The following is a 13,464-nucleotide window of genomic DNA, read 5'->3' as shown; positions in this document are numbered from 1 at the left end:
TATCATAGTGTTGGGTGCAATGCATAGTTATCATGCAGCACAAGGACACGCATTGCGCCAGCGAGAACAGTCAAAAGAGGTCGAAAATCGATTAAACAAGATGTACCCTTTACAGAGTACTTGAAATTTTTAAAAAAAGCTTGAACCGTTTTCTTGCAAATGTCTCGTAAAGAAATCAGTGAAAAAAGCGTTTTAGCCACGCCACGACTGCCACTGCACTACGCTCAAATATTTGCAATCACCGCCATACAAGGGTGGCTGTACCATCACCGCATTTGCGGCTGTTAATTCAATTCAGGTAAATTTATGTTCAACGGAATTTTTTTTCGTTCTTTGAAGCTGGTGTCTTCAAACTAAATTTATTTTGGTTTAAATAAACTTCTTACACGGCGATGGTACAGCCACCCTTGTATGGCGGTGATTGCAAATATTTGAGCGTAGTGCAGTGGCAGTCGTGGCGTGGCTAAAACGCTTTCGTCACTGATTTCTTTACGAGACATTTGCAAGAAAACGGTTCATGCTTTTTTAAAAAATTTCAAGTACTCTGTAAAGGGTACATTCTGTTCAATCGCATGAGAAAAAAATCCAAACGAAAATCGGTTTGTGGAAAACGTTATTTCGGGTGTTTCACTTAAACGACCATCGCCCATTCACTCATCATAGTGTTTCACTTAAACGGCCATACACTGTTACCGGTTCCGCGTCCCCACAGGCATGCCCTGCCACGGACAACAACTAATGGTCCCATTTTCAAGCATAAAAATGTAAAGTATTGTCACTTATTTATAATAACAATGCTGTTCATTTTGTAGGCAGAAACCTGATACCTGATGCACTAGCGGACCCCGCCACTGGTCCAGCAGAATCCGCACATAGGGTAATAATACCGCTACATAAACTTTAGTAATGTCAAAAGAAACAGTAATTAACTTTGGATAATTGCAGTCTTATTCTGCTATTACGCTGCTCAGCACTCAGCAGCGTATGAAAAAATGATACGACGTGTTAACGAAAAACCAGAAAACGTCGAATCTTTTGCACTATGTTGACAGGGAGAGGAAAAGAGGGCAGTCAAAAGCAGCTCTTGGGAAAGTGCAGCCGCACTTTGCAATTGCATTGTGTCTAGGACAGCTATGTTCCAAAAACGGGAAAGAGCACGCACGCATGCATCGCATAGAGAGATCGCATATTCAAAAGCTGTATTAGCTGCCTCTCCTTACTTGACCAGAAGAGGCATAGCGTCCAGCGCCGACTGCTGCTCCCTTCAGTCCAGCCGTAGTCTAGCTGAACAGACAGAGCTCTCTATCCTCTATTCAGCTAGACTACGGTCTACCCAATTGAACCAACTCGTCCCCGGCCAGGCAGCTTCTCTGCTTCGCCTGTGCCTGCATTCTCTCTCCGTTCAAAACGGGCTAGCGTTGTTCCTTTCTCACATGATTCGTGAAAGCTATCTTTTGCACTGCACATTAATATTATTTAACTAGCCGCGCAGAAATTAAGCAAACCACTGTATTTGTTGGCTGTTGCTAATCCAAATCATTTTCGAAAGAACGTTTTTCTCTTCCTTTCGGTAACTGATTCTGCTGACACGCTTTATACAGGTAACGTGATTTTTACGGAATCATAAGGAAAGATGACCATATTTTTGCAGAACATTTGCTAAGGTAGGTATCTCAACTTAATTGTTAAAAAATAGCGAATTAAAATGTAAGAGAGTCAAGATATTGGATGTGTGTATGATGCCTAGAATGTCTGAGGAGCGCTACCACACCATGACGCCGGAGGAGCGTCGCGCCCGCACCCTCGTGGCCGACGCCCGCACGGCGGTGGTCCATGGCGACCATCTGGCCGCCAGCCATCTATTCCGCAAAGCCGGCAACTTCTTCAAACTGGACCACCGTTGGCAGTGGGCCGGTGTCGCTTTTCAAGAAGCCGGAGAACTGAAAGCCCCGCTCGAGGCGCACGCCCCCACCAACCCCCTACGATCAGTCCGAAACGCCGCCCCGAAGTTCGGCCGCTGGACTGTATAAAGAAGCAAGCGACTGCTACATCAAAGCCGACAACTCCCACGAGGCGGTGGTCTGCCTGGAAACTGCGGCCGAAATCCTGGCGGACGCCGGGGAGTTTCGCCCGGCCGCCTGGCACTACAATTCCCTGGTGGGGATGGTGGCGCCGCAGGACGCTGACACCAAGATCCGCTATTGGGAAACGGCCGCCCGACTCCACGAGGCCGACGACCGGCATTGGACGTTTTTGGCCAGCAACGCGTGGATGGCGGCGGGTGAGTGGCTGGCTCGTAAGGGCGACTACACCGCCGCGATCGACCGCTTCGAGTGGCTCGCCCACCGTAACGCAACGGCGCCCACGCAGGGGCAGTACCGGCAACGGGTATTTCTTCTGCAGCCCGAACAGCAATATATCGGCGGCGCGGGCATGTCAGTTGCGGGCGGTGCTGTGTTATTTGTGCCGTGATGGGCCGGAGGCCGCCAAGAAGGCTCTGGAGCGCTGCGAGGAGCGCCTACCGCCGAGCGGACGCGACGCACGGAATGATCGGATCCGACGTGCGATTGTAGAAGCCATGGGCGGCGCCGGGCGCTGCTTCACCGCCCGCAGTATCGCGCGGACGCTGCAGACGCCGGATAGCAGCGCCGACGGGCGTATGGACACGTGGACCAGGATAATGCTGGAACGGGCGTGGCAGCTGCTGCGAAACGCCGAGGAAATGGGCAGGCAGCGCTGAATAAACGGAATCAGGCATACCGTTTGTTGGTTACTCATGGTCATATCTTTGTTATTTCCGCCACATCTGTTGTTATTGTACCTGATATACGAGTAGTACTATGTATGCGTCAGAGGTCGCCTTGCTCTTGACATCTTGCATAAAGGTCTATTATATTTTATCAAGCATGACCTTTTTCGCATCACAACAGCTGCATTGAGACGTTGCTTGTCCGTGGCTCAGTTGACCTCTGTATCTGCTCTGGCGCACGCGTTACCGGCCATTAATGGTCCTGCTACCGCTTTGTTTGGTCGTTTCGCTGTTTGACAATAAATACTGGCATTGTTACTGGCAATGGCATTGTTGGTGTGAGACTGGCATTGTTACTTTATAAGGGAGATTGGTAAGAAGTTGTTTTTAAGGACGGGCGAGAGTCGCTCTACTTGTTTTTTGTTTCAGCGTTTAAGTTTGGAGATTATGCGTGGTAATGCTATGAGTGTACTATGCACAGTCCCTTCTTATGTTAATTGGGACAAATTCTTCATTTGATTGTTATTGTTGAGCGTAGCTGGCTTTGTACATATTGAAAAAATAAATTACATTTTTATAAATACGTACACGAAGACATTTTTGTATCGTTTAATGGCACCATGATTTGTATATTACGGCGCTGCGTCCCGTTATTAGACAAGGCGAATTTAATTGGCCAAAACTGTACTGCCGTGCAAGACAAGACAGATTGTCGTTTCATCGAAATTTTTCTCGGTAATTTTTCGTACTCGTACAGTGTACAACTGTATATTTCGCCTCAGCCACCATTGAGACTGAACTCGAGCCTTTGGGAATATCGCGAACCAACGGCCTACGCCCTGACGGTGTCACCTTAGTACCGTGGGAGCGAGGCAAAATGTTAACATGGGATGTGACATGCGTGTGTACGATGACTCTTTCCCATATCGCTGGAGCATCCACACAAGCCGGCGCCGCAGCGGCTCAGGCCGAACGAAAAAGTACCGAGAAGCACCAGGACATCACGCATGATTACCTGTTCCTTGCGGTTGGCGTGGAGACAGTGGGCCACTCGGACCGGAAGCCTCCCGGCTGGTTAGCGAAGTGGGCAAGATGATTTGGCAGGAAACAGGCGAGAAACGTGCAACGGAGTTTTTGCGCCAGAGGTTCAGCATCGAAATTCAACGTGGAAACGCGGCATCCATCCTGGGAACGGCACCGGCCTCGGCTAATTTAGATCAAATGTTCTCTGTAATTCGGCCGCATGTTTCTGCTGTTTGTTAATATTACGATGTGATGTTTCTTTTGTGAATTGTAATCTTGTCTTTGTATTCGATTAAAAAGATATAACATTCGAAAAAGGTATAACATTCGATTAAAAAGATATATCATTCGATATAACATTCGATATAACATTCGAAACTGTATATTACCTCAACCTGTAATAAAAACTATTACGAATTTATACATAGTTTAGAGGATTATTGCAAAACACGTACAACCGGTGGCAGCCATAAATGCATTTAATGTGTGTGCTCTGTCGGAGTCTTCGACTAACGAAGCAGATGGCTGCTTGAATGGATTACCGAACTTTGCCTACTGAATCGTCCCTGTGATTGTATCAGGCTCAGCTACTAGCCAGTGTCCAATTATGATAATATGGAAATTTGGGGCAAGGGAGAGCAGACAAAGAAATTAGTCCAGCTGCCGCAGTCGGGTGCTTGGCGCTACTCTCTGGCCTTGCATCCGCTAATGATAATTATTGATCCAGCCAGAGAAGAAGCTGGTGGCTTGCCCGCATGCGCCTTGCCATTACGCTACCACGCTTGTACAGATCTGGAAATTAGGATTAAAAATTGCCCGAATGTCATTCTCAGCAGCCGATACAAGTCGCTTAAAATTCTTTGGCCGAATTTGTTTCATTTCTCGATATCACTGCCATCCAAACACGTAAAGGTGCTTTTGAAAAAGAATTTGAGTTGACCATCGAAATTGCAAATCTTTAGAGCTTGATTTTGGTCCTAATCCACCCTCCACAACCTGCGTTTCTGCTCTATTCGGAAGCGATTTTGCGATATGTCTCAATACAGGTAAAACGATGATTCTCTCATAAATCGCCGGAAATTTGTACTTACTCACTACGAGTATATTGCGATCATAGGCGAATTTAACTCGCTTGGGCGGGAGGGGCACTGAGAACCCAAGAACCCCAAAGACAGCAAGATAATTTACTACAAAACGTATAAAAAATTTTGTATAAAGTAGGAATTGAACGAAAATTGTTGGTAAAGCCAGATGTCAACAGTACATGATAAATGGAGCCAGGAGCATTTTCGCGCGAAGCGCGAAGCCGACGAACGTTTTCACTACAGAAATTATTAGAAATTCAGTAAAAAATACCAGAAATAATTTGAACAATTGTTCAATGGGTGTAAAAAGGCGATATTTTATGTACAGAGTTCAGAAAACCAGTGAACTTTCGCGCGAAGCGCGAAGACGGCGCACGATTTCATCGTAGAAATTGCTAGAAATTGTATAAAAATTAGTAAAAATAAGTTAACTACGGATACGTGACTGAAATTTTTCTGCGAAGCCGATGCACGCTTTTACACCTGGAACTGCTAGAAATTCGATAAAAAATAGTAGAATATTACGAGTTTGTGATAAAACTCCTTTAGGAACATGGTCTATTAACAAAAGATTAGGATGTATCCTCTGATAATGTGTGCTTCGTGGAAGACCGTGAACTGTACAGGCACTTTCGCGCGGAGCGCAAAGCTAATAAACAGGTTTGACTGAAAAAATCGCTAGAAATTCAATAAAAAATAGCAGTTTCTGCAGTTTTTTGCAAATCCGGTAAATTTTTCAAGCAGTACTCCCCTTTACTTTTTTGAAGTACCCATTTTTCCAAAACTTCCGGAGGGGACACGTGCCCCCGTGCCCCCTCCCTAAATTCGCCCCTGATTGCGATCGATCAACTTTTGAAGAGCGATCGCCGATTTAGGAAACCTGGAGTTACAGCTATTTAGGAACCTTCAAGTTAATATTTTCGTTGAGAAAAAAATTTTATTTGATATCATCAAGAAAATTAAGATACGATTTTAATCATGAATACCAAATGTGTAGGATGAACAGCGCTCGCCACCCCATGACCGCGGAGGAACACTGCGCCGGCACCCTGCTGGCCGCCGCCCGCGCAGCGGCCGCGAAGGGCGACCCGTTGGCTGCCAGCAATCTCTTTCGCAATGCCGGCGACCACTTCAAATTGGACGGCTGTTGGCAGTGGGCCGGCGCCGCCTATCAAGACGCCGGGGAGCTGAAAGCGCCGCTCGAGGCGGCCGACAACCACAATGACCCGTACGATACCGGCAACTTACCATACGGAAAGGAAGACGCTACGCCCAGCGACACGGCCGCTGGTTTACTGAAGGAAGCCAGCAGTTGTTTCGTCAAAGCGGGCAACACCCGCGGGGCGGTGGCCTGTTTGCATTTGGCGGCTGAAGTGCTGACGGAAGCCGGGGATTTACTCACAGCCGCGAATTGTTACTCCTCCATGGGGAAGATGGTGGCGCCGCGGGACGTCGACGCAGCGATCGGGTATTACGAAAAATCGGCGCGACTGCACGATGTCGTCGGCAGCACGAAGTACTACGCCAACACCGCGTGGCTGACGGTGGGCGAATTGTTGGCGCAGAAGTATGACTATACCGCCGCGATTAATCATTTCGAATGGCTGGTCCACCGTAACGCCCCGAAATTCAACGCGGGCGATGAGGTCGTCCATCTGGGGTGGAACGGCGACGTGGGGACAATGCGGAAAGGTCACTTCCGGGCGGTGCTGTGCTATTTGTGTCGCGACGGTCCGTCGGCCGCTGAAAGAGCCGTGGACCGGTTCGCGAACCTGTTGCCGACAAACAAATGGAAGGACTTCGATGGGGAGTTGGAGATCCTGCGGCAAGCCATGGGATATGCCGAGAACCGCTTCACCGCGGAGAACATCGAGCGCACCTTGCAGCAGCCGGCTATGCGCTCTCCCAGCGGCGGTTATGGTCCGCGTTTCGGAGGGTACACCGGCAAGGACAGGGATGCGACATACGACGCCCTACTGGCTGGTCTCGTTGCCCTCAACAAGCAGCTCCAGGATATGCGGGGCGGTAGCACGGCCAAGAAGGATGACGGAACGGGTATCGACGGCAGCCGCAAATTGACACCGTGGACCGAGATGATGCTGGTCCGGGCGCTGCGGATGCTGCGTGACATGGGGCACGAGGCCAGACGCCACGTCTGACTCAGTACATCAGACGCGTACACCCATTTAACTGCAACAGCGGGTGCACTGAATCTTTCCCTTCTTTTGTTTTGGCAACGTTTATCTGCAACCGTTATTGACTGTGGTCGTTGCATTAAGTTGCACCACCGCATAGTATTGTTGATTTCGTATAGTCGTACCGCTGACCCATGCAAATGGCCTTATTAAGTTTTTGCTTCGCTATTGTAAACGTTCACCATGTTTCAGCCTGTTCTGTCAGCGTTTGGCGTTCGCGATAGTTCCCCGTCGCAGTCAAAGATCAAAAACAGTTTCTAGGTTGGTAAAATTATTTTATTAAGAAGATATCCATCTTGCTGTGTGGTGGTTGCATGGTGGTACATTGGGGATGCTCGCGGCCGTTACGTTTACACTGACGTGCAACGCGTTCTTCGATCGGCCTCTCAGCAGGGCCCCATCCGCCCGACCGTCCCCAGGACTGAAGCCGCGTTTCCGCGCTGAATTTCCACACTTATACGTTGCCATAAATACTGAACAGCGCGCGCTTCTCCTGTTTGTTCTTGGATACGCCGGCCGACTTCATTGATGAACTGGCGAGTACTTTCGCCACAACTTCCCATAGTTTCGAGAGCCACTGGCTGGAAAAAATGCCGATCAATGAGTTCGGAATAGAAGTTCCGCTTCCGCACTTCCGCTTCTTCAGCAGCCGATCCCGCTGCTTCTGAACAGCCAGCTATATACGAAGTAGCGAATGTGTCAGAAACTGTCACATCCCATATCAGAGGGAGGCCATTTCTCCATGGGAAGAGTGATAAGCCGTTTGGAAGCTTCCCGTTCAATGTGCTCAGTCCAGGAGGCTCCAAGATTGTCGGGACCTTTGCTGATCCGAGGCTACGCTGAATCACGCTATTCAAACTCGCATGCCTCCTGAACCTTCCTTGGCTTTTGACGCCCAGGAATATTTGCAGTGAATCTTAATTAATAACGAATACCATGTATCTGTAAGACGTGGTGTCCATTCAGCAGATAGGTTTGAAACCCCATGCTAGACTGTCATCCTCCCCGGAAATGGGCTACCTCCCCTGACTCGAATTAATACTAGGAAAGTGCACTCGCTTCTGGCGGGCACTGCATGACCGAAGCGTAGCGGTAAATTTATACGATTATGAAGTATGCAAAGATAAATCATGCAACCGGTGAGGTTTCCCAGACATATAAATATTCCGCTGTTCTCGGAACATGGCAAAAATTTCGGATGAGTCATTTTTGCAGGGTTTATTGAAAAATTTCTCCAAAGTCTACTTCGAGGAAAATTATTGCTGTCTGAGTTACGGCAACTGCCGGCGGATGCATGAGTTCACCATCTGTAGACGTTTTCTGGACAATATTTAATGCAGTTTCCAAATTTCATCTTTGACGAATCGTGTATCTTCTAGTTTGTTTTACCCGGTTACCATTCGAGTAGATGACGGTAACTTTTCGACGAAATACTTGCTCGTTTCTACATTAAGTGATTGTTAAATGCGGTTTGATAGCTTGTCCATGCCGGTATTGCGCTTGTCCTGCACTGAGCAGTTGTTACCGTACTTCCGGGCTTTGTATTCAAATTCATGGAGCGGTTCAAGCATTCAGAGTTATTTTAGCAGCAAATTGTGTAATGGTAGAAGAAAACCGCTGTATAGAAAAAGCAGGTAACCAAAAAAAGCACTCATGGTTGTCGCAAGCCACAAGTATAAACTGACTTGCGCCTTTTACGTATTTAAGTAAGGTGGTGGTGACCGATGAGAAAATGCAATCGTTACGTATGGACCGGTATGGTGTATAAAAGATAGGAACGCAAAATGGAAACCTAGAATTATATCAAAGAAGTATATCTCTGAAACGGCAGTAGGCAACGCAGCAATTGCATCTGTACTCGTATACAGCTACCGTGCCTCCGGACACTTTATAAAGAGAGACGGTGGCCAATGGATGCCACATACCACATTTTACACCGACGCTCGTGGCGTTCACCGACGGACACCGCGGTCTGCAAGCGCCTTGAGTATGCCTGTATGCGCGCGTGGGTGCATTTGATAGTAGGAAGGCCGCGCATGTGAGCATTAGGTGGCGGTGACGGACAGACACCACAGTTTGCAAGCGCCTTGAGTATATACGGCCAGCGCGCATGTGAGCATTAGGTGGCGGTGACGGACAGACACCACAGCTTGCAAGCGCCCTGATATACGGCCAGCGCGCTTGTGTGCATTAGGTATGGTGACCGACAGACACCAGCTCAGCAAGCGCCCTTGAGTATATACGGCCAGCGCGCTTGTGTGCATTAGGTGGCGGTGACCGACGACAATCACAGTTTGCCAAGCGCCTTGAGCATATACGGCCAGCGCGCATGTGAGCATTAGGTGGCGGTGACGGACAGACACCAGCTCTGCGCGCCTTGAGTATACGGCCAGCGGCCAGTGCATTAGGTGGCGGTGACCGACAGACACCACAGTTTGCAAGCGCCTTGAGTATATACGGCCAGCGCGCTTGTGTGCATTAGGTGGCGGTGACCGACAGACACCACAGCCTGCGCCGCCTATATACGGCCAGCGCGCATGTGAGCATTAGGTGGCGGCGACCGACAGACACCACAGCCTGGCGCGCCTTGAGTATATACGGCCAGCGCGCATGTGAGCATTAGGTGGCGGTGACCGACAGACACCACAGTTTGCAAGCGCCTTGAGTATATACGGCCAGCGCGCATGTGAGCATTAGGTGGCGGTGACCGACAGACACCACAGCCTGCAAGCGCCCGATATATACGGCCAGCGCGCATGTGAGCATTAGGTGGCGGTGACCGACAGACACCACAGTTTGCAAGCGCCTTGAGTATATACGGCCAGCGCATGTGAGCATTAGGTGGCGGTGACCGACAGACACCACAGCTCTAAGCGCCCGGAGCATACGCACAGCATGTGAGCATTAGGTGGCGGTGACCGACAGACAATCAATAGCCTGCGCCCTGACCTATATACGGCCAGCAGCGCATGAGCATTAGGGTGGCGGTGACCGACAGACAACAACAGCCTGGTGCCCTGAGCATATACGGCCAGCAGCGCATGAGCATTAGGTGGCGGTGACCGACAGACACCACAGTTTGCAAGCGCCTTGAGTATATACGGCCAGCGCGCATGTGAGCATTAGGTGGCGGTGACGGACAGACACCACAGTTTGCAAGCGCCTTGAGTATATACGGCCAGCGCGCATGTGAGCATTAGGTGGCGGTGACCGACAGACACCACAGTTTGCAAGCGCCTTGAGTATATACGGCCAGCGCATGTGAGCATTAGGTGGCGGTGACCGACAGACACCACAGCCTGCAAGCGCCTTGACTATATACGGCCAGCGCGCATGTGAGCATTAGGTGGCGGTGACCGACAGACACCACAGTTTGCAAGCGCCTTGAGTATATACGGCCAGCGCGCATGTGAGCATTAGGTGGCGGTGACCGACAGACACCACAGCTTGCAAGCGCCTGAGTATATACGGCCAGCGCGCATGTGAGCATTAGGGTGGCGGTGACGGACAGACAACCATTGCGCCTAAAGCGCCTTGAGTATATACGGCCAGCGCATGTGAGCATTAGGTGGCGGTGACCGACAGACACCATTGCCTGGCAAGCGCCTTGAGCATACATACGGCCAGCGCATGTGAGCATTAGGTGGCGGTGACCGACAGACACCACAGCCTTTAAAGCGCCTGAGTATAGCACTACCACCAGCGCATGTGAGCATTAGGTGGCGGTGACCGACAGACACCACAGTTTGCAAGCGCCTTGAGTATATACGGCCAGCGCGCATGTGAGCATTAGGTGGCGGTGACCGACAGACACCACAGCTTGCAAGCGCCTTGAGCATACGGCCAGCGCGCATGTGAGCATTAGGTGGCGGTGACCGACAGACACCACAGTTTGCAAGCGCCTTGAGTATATACGGCCAGCGCGCATGTGAGCATTAGGTGGCGGTGACCGACAGACACCACAGTTTGCAAGCGCCTTGAGTATATACGGCCAGCGCGCATGTGAGCATTAGGTGGCGGTGACGGACAGACACCACAGTTTGCAAGCGCCTTGAGTATATACGGCCAGCGCGCATGTGAGCATTAGGTGGCGGTGACGGACAGACACCACAGCCCTGCAAGCGCCTTGAGTATATACGGCCAGCGCCTTGTGCATTTGATAGCAGAAGGCCGCGCATGTGAGCATTAGGTGGCGGTGACGGACAGACACCACAGCCTGCAAGCCGCCCTGAGATATACCAGCAGCGCATGTGAGCATTAGGTGGCGGTGACGGACAGACAACTGGTCAGCCTGCGCGCCTTGAGTATATTACCAGCGCTTGTGTGCATTTGATAGTAGAAGGCCGCGCATGTGTGCATTAGGTGGCGGTGACCGACAGACACCACAGCCTGCAAGCCCTTGATATATACGGCCAGCGCGCTTACCAGCATTTGATAGCAGGAAGGCCGCGCATGTGAGCATTAGGTGGCGGTGACGGACAGACACCACAGCTTGCAAGCGCCCTTGATATATACGGCCAGCGCGCATGTGAGCATTAGGTGGCGGTGACGGACAGACACCACAGCTTGCAAGCGCCTTGAGTATATACGGCCAGCGCGCAATGTGAGCATTAGGTGGCGGTGACGGACAGACACCACAGCCTGGCAAGCGCCTTGAGTATACGGCCAGCGCGCTTGTGCATTTGATAGCAGAAGGCCGCGCATGTGAGCATTAGGTGGCGGTGACGGACAGACCACAGCCTGCGTCTCGAGTATACTACCAGCGCATGTGAGCATTAGGTGGCGGTGACGGACAGACACCACAGTTTGCAAGCGCCTTGAGTATATACGGCCAGCGCGCATGTGAGCATTAGGTGGCGGTGACGGACAGACACCACAGTTTGCAAGCGCCTTGAGTATATACGGCCAGCGCGCTTGTGTGCATTTGATAGTAGAAGGCCGCGCATGTGTGCATTAGGTGGCGGTGACCGACAGACACCACAGCCTTGCCGCCTTGAGCATACCACGCCGCATGTGAGCATTAGGGGGCGGTGACGGACAGACATCAACAGCCTGCGCGCCCTGAGTATTACACGCACAGCGCTTGTGCGCATTTGATAGTAGAAGGCCGCGCATGTGAGCATTAGGTGGCGGTGACGGACAAGACCACAGCTTGCAAGCCGCCCTTGAGCATACGCACAGCGCATGTGAGCATTAGGTGGCGGTGACGGACAGACACCACAGCCAAGCCGCCTTGAGTATATACGGCCAGCGCGCTTGTGTGCATTTGATAGTAGAAGGCCGCGCATGTGTGCATTAGGTGGCGGTGACCGACAGACACCACAGTTTGCAAGCGCCTTGAGTATATACAGCCAGCGCGCTTGTGTGCATTTGATAGTAGAAGGCCGCGCATTTGTGCATTAGGTGGCGGTGACCGACAGACACCACATTTTTCATGAACGCTGAACATAGAGGACCTTCGCTACGCTTCGGTCGATTAAGAGCTTATTAATATTTCCGTGTATCTTCCACAAGTCAGTCCTCTGCTGACGTGAGTCAGCGTGGTCGTGAACGCAATATTGCGAGTACAAGTATTGCAGAGCATGTCATGGCGTCCACCGTGACATGCTCTGCAATACTTGTCCTCACAATATTGCATACACGACCAACCTAACTCACGTCAGCAGATTAATATCTGGACTGACTTGCGGAAGATACACGGAAATATTAATAAGCTCTTATTAATATTATCAACCAATACAATCGCAACCAAAGATGCCTGTTATGCCTGTTAATAGGCATATACCAATGCCTGTTAATACGGGGCATTCGCGCATTGTGCATTGCTATCGCTATTGTGGAATACTGGTTGGGCTAACCGCTAATAGCCTAGTTTAGTAGAATCCCCAGTGGTTTGTATCGCGTTCTTGTTAACCCCGATTATTTCCCATCTACGCCTGAAGGAGCTATTTCCGTACGAAGTGTCACGTAGCGTTTTGGTTCAAGTAGAACACCTGCAGATTGGCAACGTCAGCAAGCGGAGTGGATAATTGGCAGGCGCTTCGGCACGCGCCGACCGCTGTAATTAATTAGCAGACCGTAAACCACAGTCGTTTCCGCTTTCTCTTTATCGGCCCACCGTTTCTGTGCACAGCTGCTATCCAAACATCTCGTTTTCACCACAACGGGTATATTGCCCTTAATCCTTTTTCGTCGTCACCAGCATGCCTTAAATTAAGGCAATTATACCGTTACCTTGTTATGAGTATACGGTAACTGGGAAAGCCCCATATGCCGTTAATACGCAGACGTCGCAGAGCTCTTCCTGGACGCAGGAGAGAGTCACTAATGGCCTCGTGTTCAAGTAGTAAAAAGCTAGGTATCCTACTTTTCCTTCCCGCTCCGCAGAGTTTTACTTCACAGGCGCATGACA

At 50.3% G+C, this 13,464-nt stretch overlaps 2 protein-coding genes across 2 annotated transcripts; both read left to right on the top strand.

Moving 5' to 3' along the window:
* Window positions 1–1,748: 1,748 nt before the first annotated feature.
* Window positions 1,749–2,740, top strand: LOC129593180 (alpha-soluble NSF attachment protein-like). The gene is made up of 3 exons (XM_055489387.1): window positions 1,749–2,024; window positions 2,074–2,388; window positions 2,441–2,740. The coding sequence occupies exons 1-3, from the start codon at window positions 1,749–1,751 to the stop codon at window positions 2,738–2,740; spliced, it is 891 nt and encodes a 296-aa protein (XP_055345362.1).
* Window positions 2,741–6,281: 3,541 nt separating this feature from the next.
* Window positions 6,282–7,193, top strand: LOC129593179 (uncharacterized). The gene has a single exon (XM_055489386.1). The coding sequence runs from the start codon at window positions 6,282–6,284 to the stop codon at window positions 7,014–7,016; it is 735 nt and encodes a 244-aa protein (XP_055345361.1). The 3' UTR covers window positions 7,017–7,193.
* The last annotated feature ends 6,271 nt before the right edge of the window (window positions 7,194–13,464 follow it).

Source organism: Paramacrobiotus metropolitanus, unplaced genomic scaffold (assembly GCF_019649055.1).
Source record: "Paramacrobiotus metropolitanus isolate TYO unplaced genomic scaffold, Prichtersi_v1.0 Parri_scaffold0000060, whole genome shotgun sequence".
In the NCBI taxonomy this organism is placed as follows: domain Eukaryota; kingdom Metazoa; phylum Tardigrada; class Eutardigrada; order Parachela; family Macrobiotidae; genus Paramacrobiotus; species Paramacrobiotus metropolitanus.
The sequence above is the reverse complement of the archived record's forward strand: the minus strand, read 5'-3'. Positions and strand labels throughout refer to the sequence as shown.

What these genes read in the sequence shown, in the direction of transcription:
- LOC129593180 (XM_055489387.1), top strand. Translation starts at nt 1,749, where the DNA reads ATGTCTGAGGAGCGCTACCACACCATGACGCCGGAGGAGCGTCGCGCC. An exon ending in CGAAGTTCGGCCGCTGGACT is followed by an intron (nt 2,025 to 2,073) that starts GTATAAAGAAGC and finishes AACTCCCACGAG; the next exon opens with GCGGTGGTCTGCCTGGAAAC. An exon ending in AGGGGCAGTACCGGCAACGG is followed by an intron (nt 2,389 to 2,440) that starts GTATTTCTTCTG and finishes CGGGCATGTCAG; the next exon opens with TTGCGGGCGGTGCTGTGTTA.
- LOC129593179 (XM_055489386.1), top strand. Translation starts at nt 6,282, where the DNA reads ATGGGGAAGATGGTGGCGCCGCGGGACGTCGACGCAGCGATCGGGTAT.